Raw genomic sequence first — 15,566 nt, 5'->3', positions numbered from 1 at the left:
TCTACCAAAACAGTAACGTAACAGACTAGCTAAATTAACACAGATATTGTGGATACAAGTACGTAGAGTTATTGTGAGGTATTGTAACATTACTTAGAATGGCTGATGAATTTGTCTTCGAGTTCCTCCACATGGAGATTGTATCATACTTTGAAAAGCAGACCGAAGAAGATGATGTAAATTTCATGTTTGATATTTAGCAATTTAATATACGTTATATGAAGTTCTGAAGTAAAATCTTGAAATCAAAACCATAGGTCTAACTTTAGGCCAAGGCCAATCCATCTAGGCTAGGCCTACTTGTTGTGTGCTATCTAAATGAATTAAGATAGGCATTGGACCGCTTTCGCGAAAGTATCAATGACATGTTACCTATGCCTAGGTATAGCCATTGAATGGTTGACCTAGCATAGGTCCTACTGACCACTCTTGCTCGCAGTAGCACTAGTAGTACTAGTACCATTGCTCAATTTTTGTTCCGGTCACAAATACTGTATGATATACCTAGGCCCTTATACTGTTATAGTTACAGTGACACATTAGCCAATGTAGGCCTATAGCAAGGTAGGCTATTCATAGCCTATGTTAGGCCCAGCATTTTGGTATTTGATGATTAAAGACTGGAAATCTTTAGTCATTGTTAATCATGGAGCCATCAATTTATTATTGAAGCCTAGGTTTATCTGATTTTGCAATGTGGTACTTACATTTATGATGGTGCATGGTAAGTTTGCAATAGTAAGGGCATTACTGTTCTTTTAGTTTTAGAGGATAGCAGTGATGACGATCTTGCTGAGTTTGCTCAGCTGTCTAGTTCTATGCATTTTGGAAACTCCTCGTAGCCACTCAATTTTGCGTGGCGAGGTACTGGCTAATTACCCCTTTAATAAACGTGTGAAGAAATTCATGAGAGTCTAAAAACACAATATTGATGGTTTTCAGTTCTTAATTTACCAACACTGCACACTTGTTTTAACCATGAATATGCACAGCTCATTATTTGAGTGGCTGTTATGGTCACATTTGGAAACTACATTGCCTAAGAATATGGTATGTTGTGAGCACTTGTGGAATAGGCTGTGTCCTTAAAGGTAACTGAATAACCTCTGTTATACGTATATGTTTGTCATCTCCCCAGTGCAATCGACTTCCACTTGCATTGTTTACAGCCGTGAAGTCACAACCTTGCCAAGAGTATCACTGGCACTCACTAAAATTCTCATGCCGTTCTCTGGAATATCAGTGTAAAAGTAGTTTTGTGTGAACAATCCAATAATCTGAGGCTTCTAAAGTGGTATCTCTCATAATTAAATAATCCTCACAATCAAATGTCTTTTAGTTTGGTGATGGTGTACCTCACGTATACAACAAGATTGATCCGTAATCTCTAGTCCGTACCAACGTTGATCAACTCATTTGGTCATTTTTTACTTTCTCATATGAAATGACTAGACAAACCAATGAGGATTTGAAATATTCATTTTCATGTTCGATGTGGCTGAGTCGGCTATCGTTGCTTTGGTCTCCAAACATTTCTGAAAACGCACTACAGAGTGAGGTACACTGAGGTCAATGATTTGAGCATATCATTGCAAACCCCTTTGGACCTTCTATCAATTATAAAGTCTTTTAATCATTGGAATGTTAGAAGAAAGTAAACAGATGTAGTTTTATTTCATATTTTTGGTCCATTTCTTAAAAAAAAAATTAATAAAATCTGTCTTAACATGTACTTTTTAATAGTATTCTCTGTACCACAGCTGAGTGTGAGGCTCATTCAGTCACTTTAATGCTGTAACTGCAGACACCAGGATGTAATCATTTTAAGCAGAGGTTCTGTTATTGTCGCCCATATTGTCGCCCGAACAGAATAATGGGTTCATTCACAAAAATTAATGTACAATGAAATGTATGCAAAGTAAAATTTGGTATGCCTCAGATAACTCAAAGAAAGTTCTTGGTCATCCTACCAAATTTGAGTTATCTTTAATTTTTAAACAACTACATTTCTTGTACCCTACCTGTAATCTGTTTCTGAATAATGAAGATATTGCAACACACTATTGAACCTTAAGTGGTGCCTGCTCATTCCTGCACTGGGATTGGTTTTTGCGATGTTTTTGTGTGTTTATGCAGTCCAAGATTATCAGTTGTGACCAAGTTGTTTTCTGTTCTTATCACAGAATCTCATCATATCGAAGCTAGAACAGATGGGCTGTAGAGTTGGTCAAAGCCTCTCGGAACGATTTACACGAGATTCACCAAGATTTGGCAGCGAGCTGGATATCATCAAGTTCATATGCAAGGAATTCTGGGTAGGGACTTTCAAGAAGCAGGTGGACAATTTAAGAACCAATCATTTGGTGAGTTAATGAATGTGCTGTTCATTTGATTATTTAACTATTTGACTATGAAGTAATTTGGTCCAGTCACAGAGAATAAGCAACTAAAAGCTTCAGGCAATGACATAACATTGTGTCCCCTGTTTGCCAAGACAAAATCACTTCAAAGTTAATTGGGATTATGCACGAGCAAAGGCATTGACCTTAATACGTAATATTGAAAATAACAATGTCGCTACCATGTAGGCTACAATTTAGGCTACAATGTAGGCTACACTGTGAACACTTATAGCTGAAATCCTTAGGAACACGGATCTGACTGTCAGCGTAGAACTAATGACTGGAGGGTATTTGTTAAACATGTCCTTCAAACATTACCCCTACCGAACCGTTATTTGAGAGAGAAGGCGATGTCAGGTATGACTTAGTGCCATCTGTAATGGCGCTAGGCATACATTAGTGATTGCATGATAAGCTATGTAGGCCAGCATACAAGCATCCAAAGGTAAATACATCTGTCTGCCCTCCCATGTGTTTCATTAATGTTTGGATCACCAAAGGCTGTGTTAATGTCTGTCTCTTGAATTCCCTCTCACCCTGCAGATGGGCCAAAATTTGGGCCAAAAAAGTATGTCATCATAGTCCTGTGATGAATTTAATACTATGCAATAGTATTATAAAACCATTGTTTAGACTGTCCTGGTTGAATGCATAATGAGGCTTAAAGGTTAATTCTAGGTTTCTGTTACAGCTCTCTCCCTCTTTTACTCTCCAGGGGGTGTATGTGATCCTGGATTCCAGATTCAAACTTCTCACTCACATGTCAGCAGGTGATCAGTACCTGGAATCAGCACCCAAGGTGAGATGACATTCCAGAACAGTATCGTTAAACACTTGATCTAATCAACTCCGAGCATCAGTAGCAGCAGGCGCTGCTGGATTAAAAGATTGCAAACCTGTACAGGAGCATTGTTAATTAATCAGTGACATCATCCTTGATGAGCATTAGTAGATGTTGGAGTGATAGCTATAAGAAGAACTTCATAATGATGACTTGATAAGATTGGATAAGTAACATTAAAAAAGGGCACCGACATATCGGGTCCTAATGCGTGTTATGTACACTTGTAATAGATCTCTGAATTAAAGCAAAACATTCCTGTCGAGCGTTCACAAGCATGTGTGCATACCAGATGAAGTTGCGCAAAGATGAGCTTCGTGATCGACTAGGTCAAGATTCCACCCCGTGCAGTCTGGCCAAACGAAAATAGTGCTTTAAGTTAAGGTGTTAAAAAACAGTTTAGTTTAGCTGGAAACTATTTATCAAAAGTTTGCGTTCTTTAATAGTTACAAATGAAATTATATATACTACTAGTGGTCAACTCACTGTACCCGTATGACCTGCTGTCAGAGACTGCAGCCTGCCAAGTTTGTGGAACTAGAAAGGACCGATGAGACAGTGCCCTCTGTCGATTTTAGTCGTGGCTGGACAGTCCCGTTGGCCAAGAGGTGGATTTGAATCAGTGTATCTGTGTGACATCAGGAATAATACAAAATACAGTGTTCTTCAAGTTGAGTTGGTTGGCCACTCCCTGCCAGTACAATTAATTCTTCATCGCCCAAGAATGACATTAAATGATAGCAATTACATACGGTGCACTCGCCAACCATAAGGTTAGACAAACTTGTACAGTCATGCCCGTTTCCTCTTAAGTCTGTACAGAACTACAGATTCTTCCTGTAAAATATGATGAGTTGGCATCACAACCGAGCGAAGGGGGCACTTCTAATTATTACAACCAATGAGAGTGATACCCACTAGATTACTTTTAAAATCAATATTCAGAAAACACTGTAATGTGTTCATATTGCTTTATATGTGTATAATATGTGTTCATATTGCTTTATATGTGTACAATATGTGTTCATGAGATATGCTTCACTTAGGTCCATCTATCTCTCTTTTTCCTCTCTTACAGTACTTAGCATATACGTGTGGTTTGGTCAGAGGTGCTCTAGCAAGTTTTGGCATTAACTCAGTGGTCACAGCAGAAGTCAGCAGCATGCCATCATGTAAGATGAGTGATTATTATCTCTTGTTGTAATGCCTAAATATGTGGCGCGCATACTTCTTACACACAAAATGAGTCGCATCGGCACTTGCACCAGTGTGTAATGTTCATAATTGTGCAACATTCCATAATCTCATTTCAGAGATGGCAACCAAAACTTTTATAATGCAGATAAGAGAGACATTTTCAACAGGGGGGAATCTACAAGTCATGCAAACTTTAGAATAAATTCCAGAGTTAAAGTTAGTTAATTTCTTAGAGTGGTGGACTGGTTGGATAAATAATAATAGAATATCCCAGTTTACTTGCAAGGAAGTTGTTCTTGATCTGTTTTGAATGGAAATATATTTCCAAATAGTTTACATGGAAATATGTAATATATAAATATATAGTTTACATGGAAATATATTTCCAAAGTTTACATGTCAAAATGACTTGTATTGAGCAGTTTATGCAATAAATGTCAACTGTGTGAGTACTGGCTTCGTTTCCATCATGTGAGGCCATTAGTGGTCATAAAACAGGTTGTAATTTGTAAGCATCACTTTTGCTGGCTGCTACAAAAATGCATGTACACACATAAGAGATTGTTGCATTAACATCTGAAGAAATGTAACATTACATCTTACAAGTTTTAACAAATTTACCAAAAATAAACCCAGCTCTAGCATAGCAGGTGTGACCTAGCCTATCCTCATTTGCAAAAAAAAATTCTGGACAGAAGATGATGGTTTTGTCATTAAAAGGATCAGGCTAAGTACCAGCTGTGTGCATTATTATAAAAGGAGATGAAATTATACAATTGTTTATATTCTTTGATAATCTAATTTAGCATGTAAATATGAGTGGATCTAATGAGAATACACTGGGGCTGTTTAAGTTGTAATCACGTTCATGTGTCTGCATTTAAACAAGTTGATCTTGAATGCAACAGATTCCCCAAAGTAGGAGAAGTATGGAAATGAAAGGATAAGTCAGAGGATAAGTAACTATCTGCAAGCAGTTTTGAAGCTGTCATGGTCTTCCTGCCTTTCACTCTCAAGAGTCATTTTCATTTTATCCAGCCTTGCATAAATTACCACTCATTGAGTCATTTGTTTTGGAATTGATTTGTTTACTTTTTCTGATGCTTATGTGATGATACTGAATGCCCATTACCATTCACACAAGGAGGGACAAGTTTTTCCCGTTTAAGTAATTGTAAACGGAAAATTTTGCTGACCAAAGAAATCAATGTTTTATTAAACTTTCATTTCTGGAAACTAAAAGTCTGTAGGCTTCCCTTAGTTGGATCGATTGCAATCTTAGTGTAAAACAAAGTCATACAAGTAATATTTTGTGGGTTGGGAAACATTTTAGGGAAACTGGCAACAAATTGTAGCAGTGGTTAGGGGATAAACCAATAACAACAAATTTGGACTTTGAGTTATCTTGTTGTGATTCATGAAACACTTTGCTTGATCAACCTTCCCTTGTTTCTAGACCATGTATACAAAAATGTGGTAATTTCTCCAGGTGTTGGCTCTGAGAAATTGCTAAGACTAATTGCAGTCAGAAGACAAGGAGGACATTTAAGAATGAATACTGATGAGGTACAAGACCTTTCAAGAATATTGACTTTTGTACCCTTTCTAATTGTTGCATTTTAAGTGTTCGTTTTCTTTCTCTTCAATGTGCAGGTAAATTTCAAATAATGATCCCAAAGACATAATTTTGTTCGCCGCGAGGAGTCGGAAACGCCAAACATCTGGGAGGGTGCAATAACATCGTTTATAGCTCAGCTACTAAACCAGCTTTGATTCTCAACATCGGTGCATATCAAGGAGTGTATATTTCATCTGCCTGTGTTGAGAGCTGCATCTATATCCCTGTGAAGCTGTACTATGAAATATTTGCACTGTGGTGGCCGAATGTGGATAGCTGTACGCCTGCCTCTCACAGTACACAGTTAGCAGAGATCAACGTTTCACATTATATATCACATGTTATCAGAGATACTAACCATCAATATGCCAGGCTGCGTTATTCCTTGCTCAGAAAACATGTTGTTGTCGTTCATGCTATCATGGAGTACCATGGAAGGGAGATGATGTTGAAGGAAAATAGCTTCAAGGCTTGAAAAAATTCAGAAATTTGCTAAAAGCTTCAAGCACACCGATTATGAGAACCTTTTGACTAGATTGTATAATAAAAATCTTGATGGATAATTCACTAACAATTTAAAATCTATAGTGTACTGTTAACCAAAAGGTAACACTTGACAATCATAGAATTCCTGTCAATAAGGTGATTAAATTTGATAATTTGTGTATTAAAGGAAAAGAATTGGAAAAGTCATGACATGTATTTGCTCTGAAGTTAAGGCCTGGAAAGCCTGGAAACCCTAATAATGCATTGATTATAAAATGAGAAATACCTTTGTTGCATTTGGAGTTGACATAGGATATGTATCCATGTCAAGGGATTTTAGCTAGAATTTTATAGTAGATGACACATACCTGGGAAAGATGAATGTCACACATGTATGTCATGATCAGTTCAGATTGAGTGTTAAAGGGTAGTCATTGATGACATGAGAGAAGTTCAGCTGGTGGCAAGGTTTTGTTACTCTGTAGTCACTAAGTGTCTGTGACTTCATGATGGTTTATTTATAGTTACTCAGGATCCTAGAATTCTTGTCTGTTAATGGTGGATGCGAAAGGAAATTTTGCCAATTATTTTATTTAGCAATCGTGTCTAGTTGTATACAAGGGTCACAGCTGTTTCTCCAGTGTAACTATTCAAAAGAACAAATTAAGCTATAGTTGGGTATTGTGAAATGGGCAAATGGGGTTATGAAAAAAATCATGAGGGCTACATTACAGTATTTGACTCATTTCTGTAAAGGGGTGATTGTAGAGGTGTGTTGACATTTTAACATGCCTTCCATAAAGCTGATCATAAAAGAGAATATGAGAGGTCTTTAATGGCTTCAAAGTTACAAGATGGACATTTATCACAGTTTTTATGAGAAAGAGAATGATCGTTGTATGTCAGTCATATTTCTTTTCTTGACATTAAAAAAAAAACACATTTTGGAATTCATTTGAAGAGATGCACAATCACCATATTGTGATGATGTATGTGTGCTCATTTGTCACTGAGACTGCCTTACCACAATTACTGCTACTCTCCAAACATGTACCTCCTGCAGTCTGCCCAACTGATATCATGGGTCGCATCCATTAACATTGTGTGATTGCTTGTTGCTTACCTGCCTCCTTACACTGACTGCATGATTTGTACCCTGTCTAGTATCAAACTGTAGTCACACAGGGTGAAAGTGTGATGCAACATTAAACTATCTGCCTTAAAACCAGTAGCTTGCCAGTTATAAAAATGGGAAAAAAGCCAGGAGCTTCATTGCTTTGAATTTGGTATTTCTGGTTTGTGATTTGGAATGTTCCTTTCTTTCACTGGTGTTCAAAGTGTTTGAGAAAAAAAGCTTGATAAAGAGGCAGTGTTCATACATAATCATAATATTGATAGGATGGGTTTCAAATGAGCTATTTTAAGCATCCTAAAGGCTTAGAATTGGAGAAACTAATCTAAGTTTTGCAAATTTGAGGATTTAGCCGATTAATTTGTGAGAGTCAGAGGAACCTCTGTCATGAATGAAGTGTTTTGTTATTACAATGATGTACAATAAGTCTGTTGAATTTGTTCAAATATTGAGTATAAAGAAACAGCATGTGAGCCTTGGCTTTAAGACATGGTTTAATGAATGTCTCTCGGTATAGGTGAACCTACTCTGTACTTTGATCATATCTCTTTGAGATATCTATTTTGGGTTCTGATTGGTTTTTTAATAATGTCTCTTTGGTAGGTCTTTTTTACTTATTGCTTCAACAACTAGCAAATTTCCAAGTTTGTTATCATGGTTGTGGTACCAACATCCTGTGTAGGTGGATATTTGATATGATCCGTTGTCATAATTTTATCCGTAAATAAACCTTTAAACGTGGCATAAACATGAAATTAACAAAAATATTAAACATACAATAGATTGTGCAACAGAATCTCCTTCACTCTTTCCTGTTTTGTTTCTCACCTGGGAAATTACAAAGACTTAGAACCACAATGCTTCACTCTTTGGCTCATACAAAGCAGTTAGGTGGCTGTGTTTACATATGGCATAGGGATAGTTCTATTTATGTTTTAAAGATGGTTCTCAAAACTGAATTGACTATAATAAATATTGATGAACAAATTACTTCCATTGGGTCTGTAGAAAATGGTTGTCAATGGTCGTCAGAACCTGGTGTCTGTTATTCTAATAGCAAAGTTCATACTACAGTCCCTAAATGAATGGTTTGTTTAACAGAATGAAATTGAATGTTAAGAATGACTTTTGTTTATTTTTGTGCAAATTCTTGTATTAAAGAAATTGTTCTTTTACCGGAGGGATTTAAACACAAGATTGTAGTATTCAAGTCCATTTCCAGCGGAATAGCCAGGGATCGTATCCGGCACTCGTCTTGAGATCACCTGGGACGGATTTAAACACAAGATTGTAGTATTCAAGTCCATTTCCAGCGGAATAGCCAGGGATCGTATCCGGCACTCGTCTTGAGACCGCCTGGGAGGGATTTAACCACAGGATTGTAGTATCCAAGTCCATTTCTAGCGGAATAGCCAGGGATCGTATCCGGCACTCGTCTTGAGACCGCCTGGGACGGATTTAACCATAGGATTGTAGTATTCAAGTCCATTTCTAGCGGAATAGCCAGGGATTGTATCCGGCACTCGTCTTGAGACCGCCTGGGACGGATTTAACCACAGGATTGTAGTATTCAAGTCCATTTCTAGCGGAATAGCCAGGGATCGTATCCGGCACTCGTCTTGAGACCGCCTGGGACGGATTTAACCACAGGATTGTAGTATCCAAGTCCATTTCTAGCGGAATAGCCAGGGATCGTATCCGGCACTCGTCTTGAGACCGCCTGGGACGGATTTAACCACAGGATTGTAGTATCCAAGTCCATTTCTAGCGGAATAGCCAGGGATCGTATCCGGCACTCGTCTTGAGACCGCCTGTAATGTGGTCACAAAGAAGGAACAAATGGTTCATTTCTATTTCAGTTTGAATTTCAATCTGTTCCAGAATAAATATTAAAGTATCTATGAATAGGATTAACAAAATACAATATTAAAATAATATATAGAAGATGTTAGTTCAAAGAAAATATTAAAACTGTAACAATTCATTTCAGTTTTTCGATTGATAAAAAAATTGCAGTTCTAGAAAACAAAGGTATTCTTAAACCACTTTATGCTGTACTTTGGCGAAAATATTAGGATTTCTTAGCTTTCTGTTTGATTGTATGTTAAGACTCTTTATGGAGGCAGGCAAGGGGTGATTCTGATCATCATAAAAACCAATTTGTGGCCATTCTTATAAATTCTGCTCTAGCAGAGGCGTTCACAGTTTTCTTCATATAATTGATAACCTAAGTGAAGAACCTTTGACATGTACTTTCAAAACTGTGCAATTCCATCCTTATCTTTTTGCAAAATAAAATGATACCAGACTAGCACTACATGAAAGAGATGTCGGAGAATGACAGATTTAAAATCACTTTCCCTACCATTCTTAATAGAAAAAAAATGACACAATATATAACATAGTTTGCTCGTAACATTGGATATGTGAGAAGTAAAGGTCATTTTGTCATCTATATACATGACCCTAAATAGTTGGTTTTTGGAAGTGTGTTCAACATCGGACCCCCCCCCCCCCCCGTATGTAGTCACAATCGTAATTTCATAACTTTTGTACGATTGCAGGCCTTTGTGTTTGATATTTATGCTTGCAAAACACATTTCCTTTGATTTTGGGGTATTTAGTAATAAATTCTCATATACTAAATCATTTACGACCTGTTGATAGTTTAGATGATCCCTGGTAAAGGTATTTGTTGATATTTTTTTCACGACAGTGCAGTATCATCAGGATACTTTATGACCGAAATAAATTCATATGACTTGATTTCATCTGTGAATTATCTTAAATAGTAAAGCAGATCTCTGACCTCCCTGTGGCACCACCAACTAGAAAATTCCGAAAACCCCTCATCCAGCTTTTACTCGCAATATCCATCCATGTAGAAATTTCTCAAGCCAGCAAATAGGCCGAGGCTCATTTATTAATGTCGACAGATCTCTTAATAATTGATTTGGCAATACTGTGTTGAAAGTACTAGAAAAGTCGAGGAAAAGTACTTTTGATATAGTTGTTTCCTTATTTATTCAAATATGAAACAATACCTTGGATTAGTACAAACACAGCATCAATACAGGATATTCCTTTACTATAAGCAAAGTTCGTTTTTTATCTCCAGTTTGATCTACATAATCCATTTCAGTTTGTTGCTGTTAAAATGTGATTGTTTTGATAGAATTGAAATTGCTAGCAGAAGAAACAATATACGTAGATAGTTTTACTTAACAATAATAGCAATCATCAGGCTGACCACACAATGCACTGATCGTAACAATCCTCACCCCCCCCCCCCAACACTTCCCCTCCTTACACTTTCCTAACTTGCTCCCCTAAAGAAGACGAGTTTGCTTCTATGTACAATTCTATAAGTAAATGAATAATGAAAAACTGACGGGGAAATTTCAGACAATGAAAGAGAAGCAAAGACATTTATCGCTAACAATTACGGGATCAAACCAGAATACCTGTGGATTACAAGCCAAGTGCTCTTCCAACTGAGATAACCAGCCCCTCGGGTTGGTGGTGATCCCTAAATAGCCATTGCTTTTCTGTTGGGGCGCCAGTCATAAACCCACAGCACCCGCATACCGTATAACCACTGATCTGTACAATAACAGATAGTGTACAGATCAGTGCGTATAACTAGGATTTCATGTGATACAAACCAGAGGGTGGCGTACTCCTATTAGCGTCTATATCAATCCGCCCGAATGTTCTCCTATCTCAGGAAAAGTACCAAAAAGCAGAAGGTGAACATCTTTTTTGACCGTTTATCAATCAGGATCTGGTTTGTTGTGGCTTGCATGATGAAGAGCTTGAATGGAACTACATGTGGTGCAAAAAATGGGTCAATTGAGGCAATTTTAGACCCCTTTAGGCCTTCCAGGGGCAGCGTACGAACATTTCTTAACCGCTAAGTGAAGCGGTTTGTTTACAAGTGACGAAAACTTCAGGCTCTGATAGTAAAACATCCGCGCGGTCATGGTACGGAAAATTGATGGTGCCATGAAAGGCTAACTTGTCAGCTATCCAGTGATGGGTAGCGTTTAGCTAGTGAGAACTATCTAAACTTAGAGACCACATTACTTTTGTGATTTAGTGTTTAAGTCAATGAGTCTTTTAATGGGGGTATGCTACCAGAAAGCGACAGGGAATGGATTTCATGAGAACTTCGGCTTTTTAAATTGGTTTCATGTTTGCCCGACAAAAAAGCTCTGTTCTGACAAATAGTCTCGAATTTCCCATAAACGAAAAATTCCTACTCATGGATGATGCCTATAGACAAATTTAACAAGCAAGTGATTCAATTATAATCTCAAAAAGTTTTGAGATGAAGCTTCGAACTTGCGAGTTAAGACCTCAAATTCAAGATAAACTGTCAATATGTTATTCAAAAAAGTGGACATATTCAGCTATAACTACGGTATATTTAGCAAAGCAAAAAAAAATAACACATCGAATTTTCGACATGAAACGACAAATTTTCGAGATGATGTCGGTATTTCGAAGTAAAAGGTCTACGTTTCGGCATAAAAACTCGCGATACATGAAAACACGTCGATACTTCGAGATGAAATGTAACACTTATTAGATAAAAATTCACAATTGTCTGCAGCAGAATAAGCCACACACTCCCACATAGTGACGCTCCTCTGGGTTTTTTTTCGTTGGAAAGTTAGTGTCCCATGGCGGCAATGGCATACTTGCCGCAGTTTGAGCAGGGGCGGCGGAAGAGGATAACAACTTTGAGAGGCAGCCCGTCAGACAAGTGATTTAGATTTAATTAGGAAATCCACAATATTAGTTCAAAACTTTCCGACGAAATGAATCCTCAGTCTGCGTTCCGCGCCACAGATTACACTATTTGCTTGAACAAAAGGGCCCTTGCCAAATTACATTTTGAAATCAGTGCAAGCCCCTGGACACTTTTTATGAAACAATAAGGCACTTTTAACATAAAAAGGATAAATCAAAGGAGTACTTGTAATGAACAAAACACATGGAAACGGGTATTATTCATTAAAAAAAATATAGGGCACGTGTAATTTATGAAAAATGGTATTATTCAGAATTTTCACAAAGATGAGGGGAGTGTTACTAAAACGAATGACAATTGCGTTACACGTAACGAATGACAATATGTTGTACACACTAAAAAATTGCGTTAACTAAAACGAATGACAGTAATGACAGCACAGACATTTGCTTCAACTGGATAGCAAAGTTCAGACTTCGTGGGTATCTACGGATCTAGTATAGTACGGACAAGATAAAAACGCACCTTATAGCAAGCGATATTGTAAGTCTGATTTTAAAAAGTAAATTTAACGCCATTTTTTCGATATTAATTGTTAGAAACTAACAATACTATAATCTTGAAACGGCTTCAGTTACCTTTCTATATAAATCTACAGAGGTAAAAAGCACAGCACTCAAGCGCATTCTCACACAAAAACTTTCCCTGTGGTTTCTATCCGTAAATTACACCAAAAACCCTGCAACCACGTAACATGCGATTTTCCTCAAATCATTTTTGCGCAGAAAACCAATAACCGCATTTACTCCACTCCGTTATTCATTCTATCTCTTCTCACCACCGTTGCTTCGTTGTCATTCGCTGTCATGCTGTCATTCGCTGTCATTCGCAAATGATAATTTACCCTGTACAAAGTCAATTGTCATTCGGTCATTCGCTGTCATTCGTTTTAGTTTGTCCCAGATGAGGGGCGCATGTTCCCGGGCCTCTGTCTGTGTCGTCCTTGGCTTTGATTGACCGTATGATACATTAGTAGACCTCTAAGATTACCTAAATTGCAGGCCACATAATAAAGTGGAAAAAATAAGTCGAGTGATGTTTCTTTATTTCTCTCACGACGGACGTATGGCTGGTTATCGGACATTTGTAATACCTTTATCTTGGGCACGATAATTTTTTTCAGGAAGTATTATTTGACATATCAATAGCTGATATCTTTCGCCTAAATTTCATGACAACTTGAACTTCAAACTGAATTATTGAAATCCAGTATACTAAATAAGTGCATGCCGCGGTGTAAACAGGAGTCGGGTCAAGGGACTATTTGCCCCTGCTTCAATAATTTGATAAACACAAGATGATAAGAAGATTGAGCCTGTATTAGAAGAAAGAGAAGGAGAAGGGGGATAAGTGAAAGGCTTCATTGTATTGTGTTTGCCAGATCACGTCCATACGTACGTTGCCGGTTGCAACTCAACTCGAGTAACTGGGTACTATAGGGAGATCCATTTCCAGAGAAACTGTTCCATAGCGCCGAGACTTGCTGTCAGAGGGGAACAAGTATGTACGTGAAATACCTTGAAAATGTTACCTACAAAATGTGAATGTGCAGCACCCCAAACCCTTATTCCTTATTATTATCCCTGCCACTAAACCTCAACCAGACCATCACTAACACTACCCCTACCAGAACCCATATAATATCCCCTACCACTCAAGTCTGGCTCACTGTGTATTTTGCTGATACGGAAGTTACACAAACCAAAACTGAGATAAGAGTATGAATAAATTGAAATTGATGTTAAATTTTCAGATTTAGCTGAAAATAATCAGATATAAACACAAGTGAAGTGTGACATAATCTCCATCAACTATTATCATCTAACCGGTGTATTCATACGGTATGTTGAACTGATTTGATATCAGAACAGTATCGTTCGTACTTGCCCTTCATTTACATCCAGCGACCGATGCGAGTTCTAACCTCCAAACTGTGTTAATTATTTCTGAAAACATATGAGGGACAACAGTCATATACAAAAATGACATGATTTTATGTAAAAGTCTAATTAATTTTACAGAAAGTTCTGTAAATCAAGCATTTTGGTGTTAGTATGCGTTACTTTATTACGCGAGGACTGGCGGATGACGAGTATTGTTTACTGTTCTCGTTTGGAAGTCCCTTGTTGCATAGTAATGAGCTAGCTACATATGGACATGGACTCGATTTCTTCCACCCCGGAAAGACCTGGCAAATAGGTTCAAAAGCATTGGTAAGGCCGCTTAAAATTCTTTTAGCAATCTCTGCAATGGTTATAGAATTATTAATATTTACTACTGCATGTTAGTTTTAATTGTCAGTTTGTGCAGTTGATGATATTTGGGCTGGAAATGGTTGCACTTGTGGCTATTATACAGAGATTCAACTACCGCGTTTTCACTTGCAAAGCATACAGACTGTCTCGCACATAGGTTAGTGCAGTCTGTGTGATAAGAGTAATATACTATTCCCGGTACTACTATGATGCACATACTATCAGATACTGGACCAACCAAGGCTGGGAAATTAGTGTTACTGTTAGACTGTGTTGTATATATTGTCAACTCTTAGTCTAATTAGCTTGTATCAATACCTCATACGCGAAAGAGTTCGATCTCAGCCTGAGAGATCTTAATTCACTATATGGTCAAAGGCAGCTTGAGATAGCATTGAAAGTCGATGTTGATATCCTCTGCTGATGTAACATTGCTGGATATTTTAAGAGCACAATTTGCAATGCACTAGTATCAGTCCCATTGACTGGTGATGTTTCTAGCCTAGGCCAACTTTAGCATATAAGTTAGGCCTAACTAACACTTGCCTGTCATTCACTGTGGGATTGAAAAGGAAGTGAACAATAACAGTTCTAGTAGTTGCAATGACAAGTGATTTAGGCCTAGATCTATGTGAGGGACTCAGTGCTGGCATTAAATTAGGTTGTGCAATGTACCTAGGAACAAAAGTGGTGAAGCCATACCCATAAATCAGAAACATATGATAAGCCTAGCCTAGGGAAAGGGTATTTTATCAATCAGTAAGTAAGGTATGGTCAAGTATATGACACTTATGTAGTACAAGTAAGCAGAGGAAAGCC

The 15,566-nt window shown here is 37.6% G+C and overlaps 3 protein-coding genes and 1 long non-coding RNA gene across 4 annotated transcripts in view; 3 read left to right on the top strand and 1 right to left on the bottom strand.

Annotated features, from left to right (window-relative positions):
* Positions 1 to 15,566, top strand: part of LOC139970759 (tRNA (adenine(58)-N(1))-methyltransferase non-catalytic subunit TRM6-like) — a 244,428-nt gene that overhangs the window by 66,594 nt on the left and 162,268 nt on the right. The gene's annotated exons all lie outside the window — the stretch shown is intronic.
* LOC139970921 (trafficking protein particle complex subunit 6b-like) lies at positions 20 to 8,475 on the top strand. Its single transcript, XM_071976994.1, has 5 exons — positions 20 to 176; positions 2,184 to 2,363; positions 3,118 to 3,201; positions 4,322 to 4,415; positions 6,094 to 8,475. The coding sequence occupies exons 1-5, from the start codon at positions 99 to 101 to the stop codon at positions 6,123 to 6,125; spliced, it is 468 nt and encodes a 155-aa protein (XP_071833095.1). The 5' UTR covers positions 20 to 98; the 3' UTR covers positions 6,126 to 8,475.
* Positions 8,117 to 11,504, bottom strand: LOC139970922 (uncharacterized). The gene is made up of 2 exons (XR_011794247.1): positions 11,141 to 11,504; positions 8,117 to 9,487 (listed from the first exon to the last, which is right to left on the bottom strand). It is a non-coding gene; the product is annotated as an uncharacterized lncRNA (long non-coding RNA).
* Positions 14,445 to 15,566, top strand: part of LOC139970756 (transcriptional-regulating factor 1-like) — a 79,923-nt gene continuing 78,801 nt past the window's right edge. Inside the window, exon 1 of the mRNA XM_071976716.1 lies at positions 14,445 to 14,705. The gene's annotated coding sequence lies outside the window, so the exon portion shown is untranslated. The remainder of the gene's footprint in view (positions 14,706 to 15,566) is intronic.

The sequence above is a fragment of the Apostichopus japonicus genome, chromosome 8 (assembly GCF_037975245.1).
Source record: "Apostichopus japonicus isolate 1M-3 chromosome 8, ASM3797524v1, whole genome shotgun sequence".
Lineage (NCBI taxonomy): Eukaryota > Metazoa > Echinodermata > Holothuroidea > Aspidochirotida > Stichopodidae > Apostichopus > Apostichopus japonicus.
The sequence above is the reverse complement of the archived record's forward strand: the minus strand, read 5'-3'. Positions and strand labels throughout refer to the sequence as shown.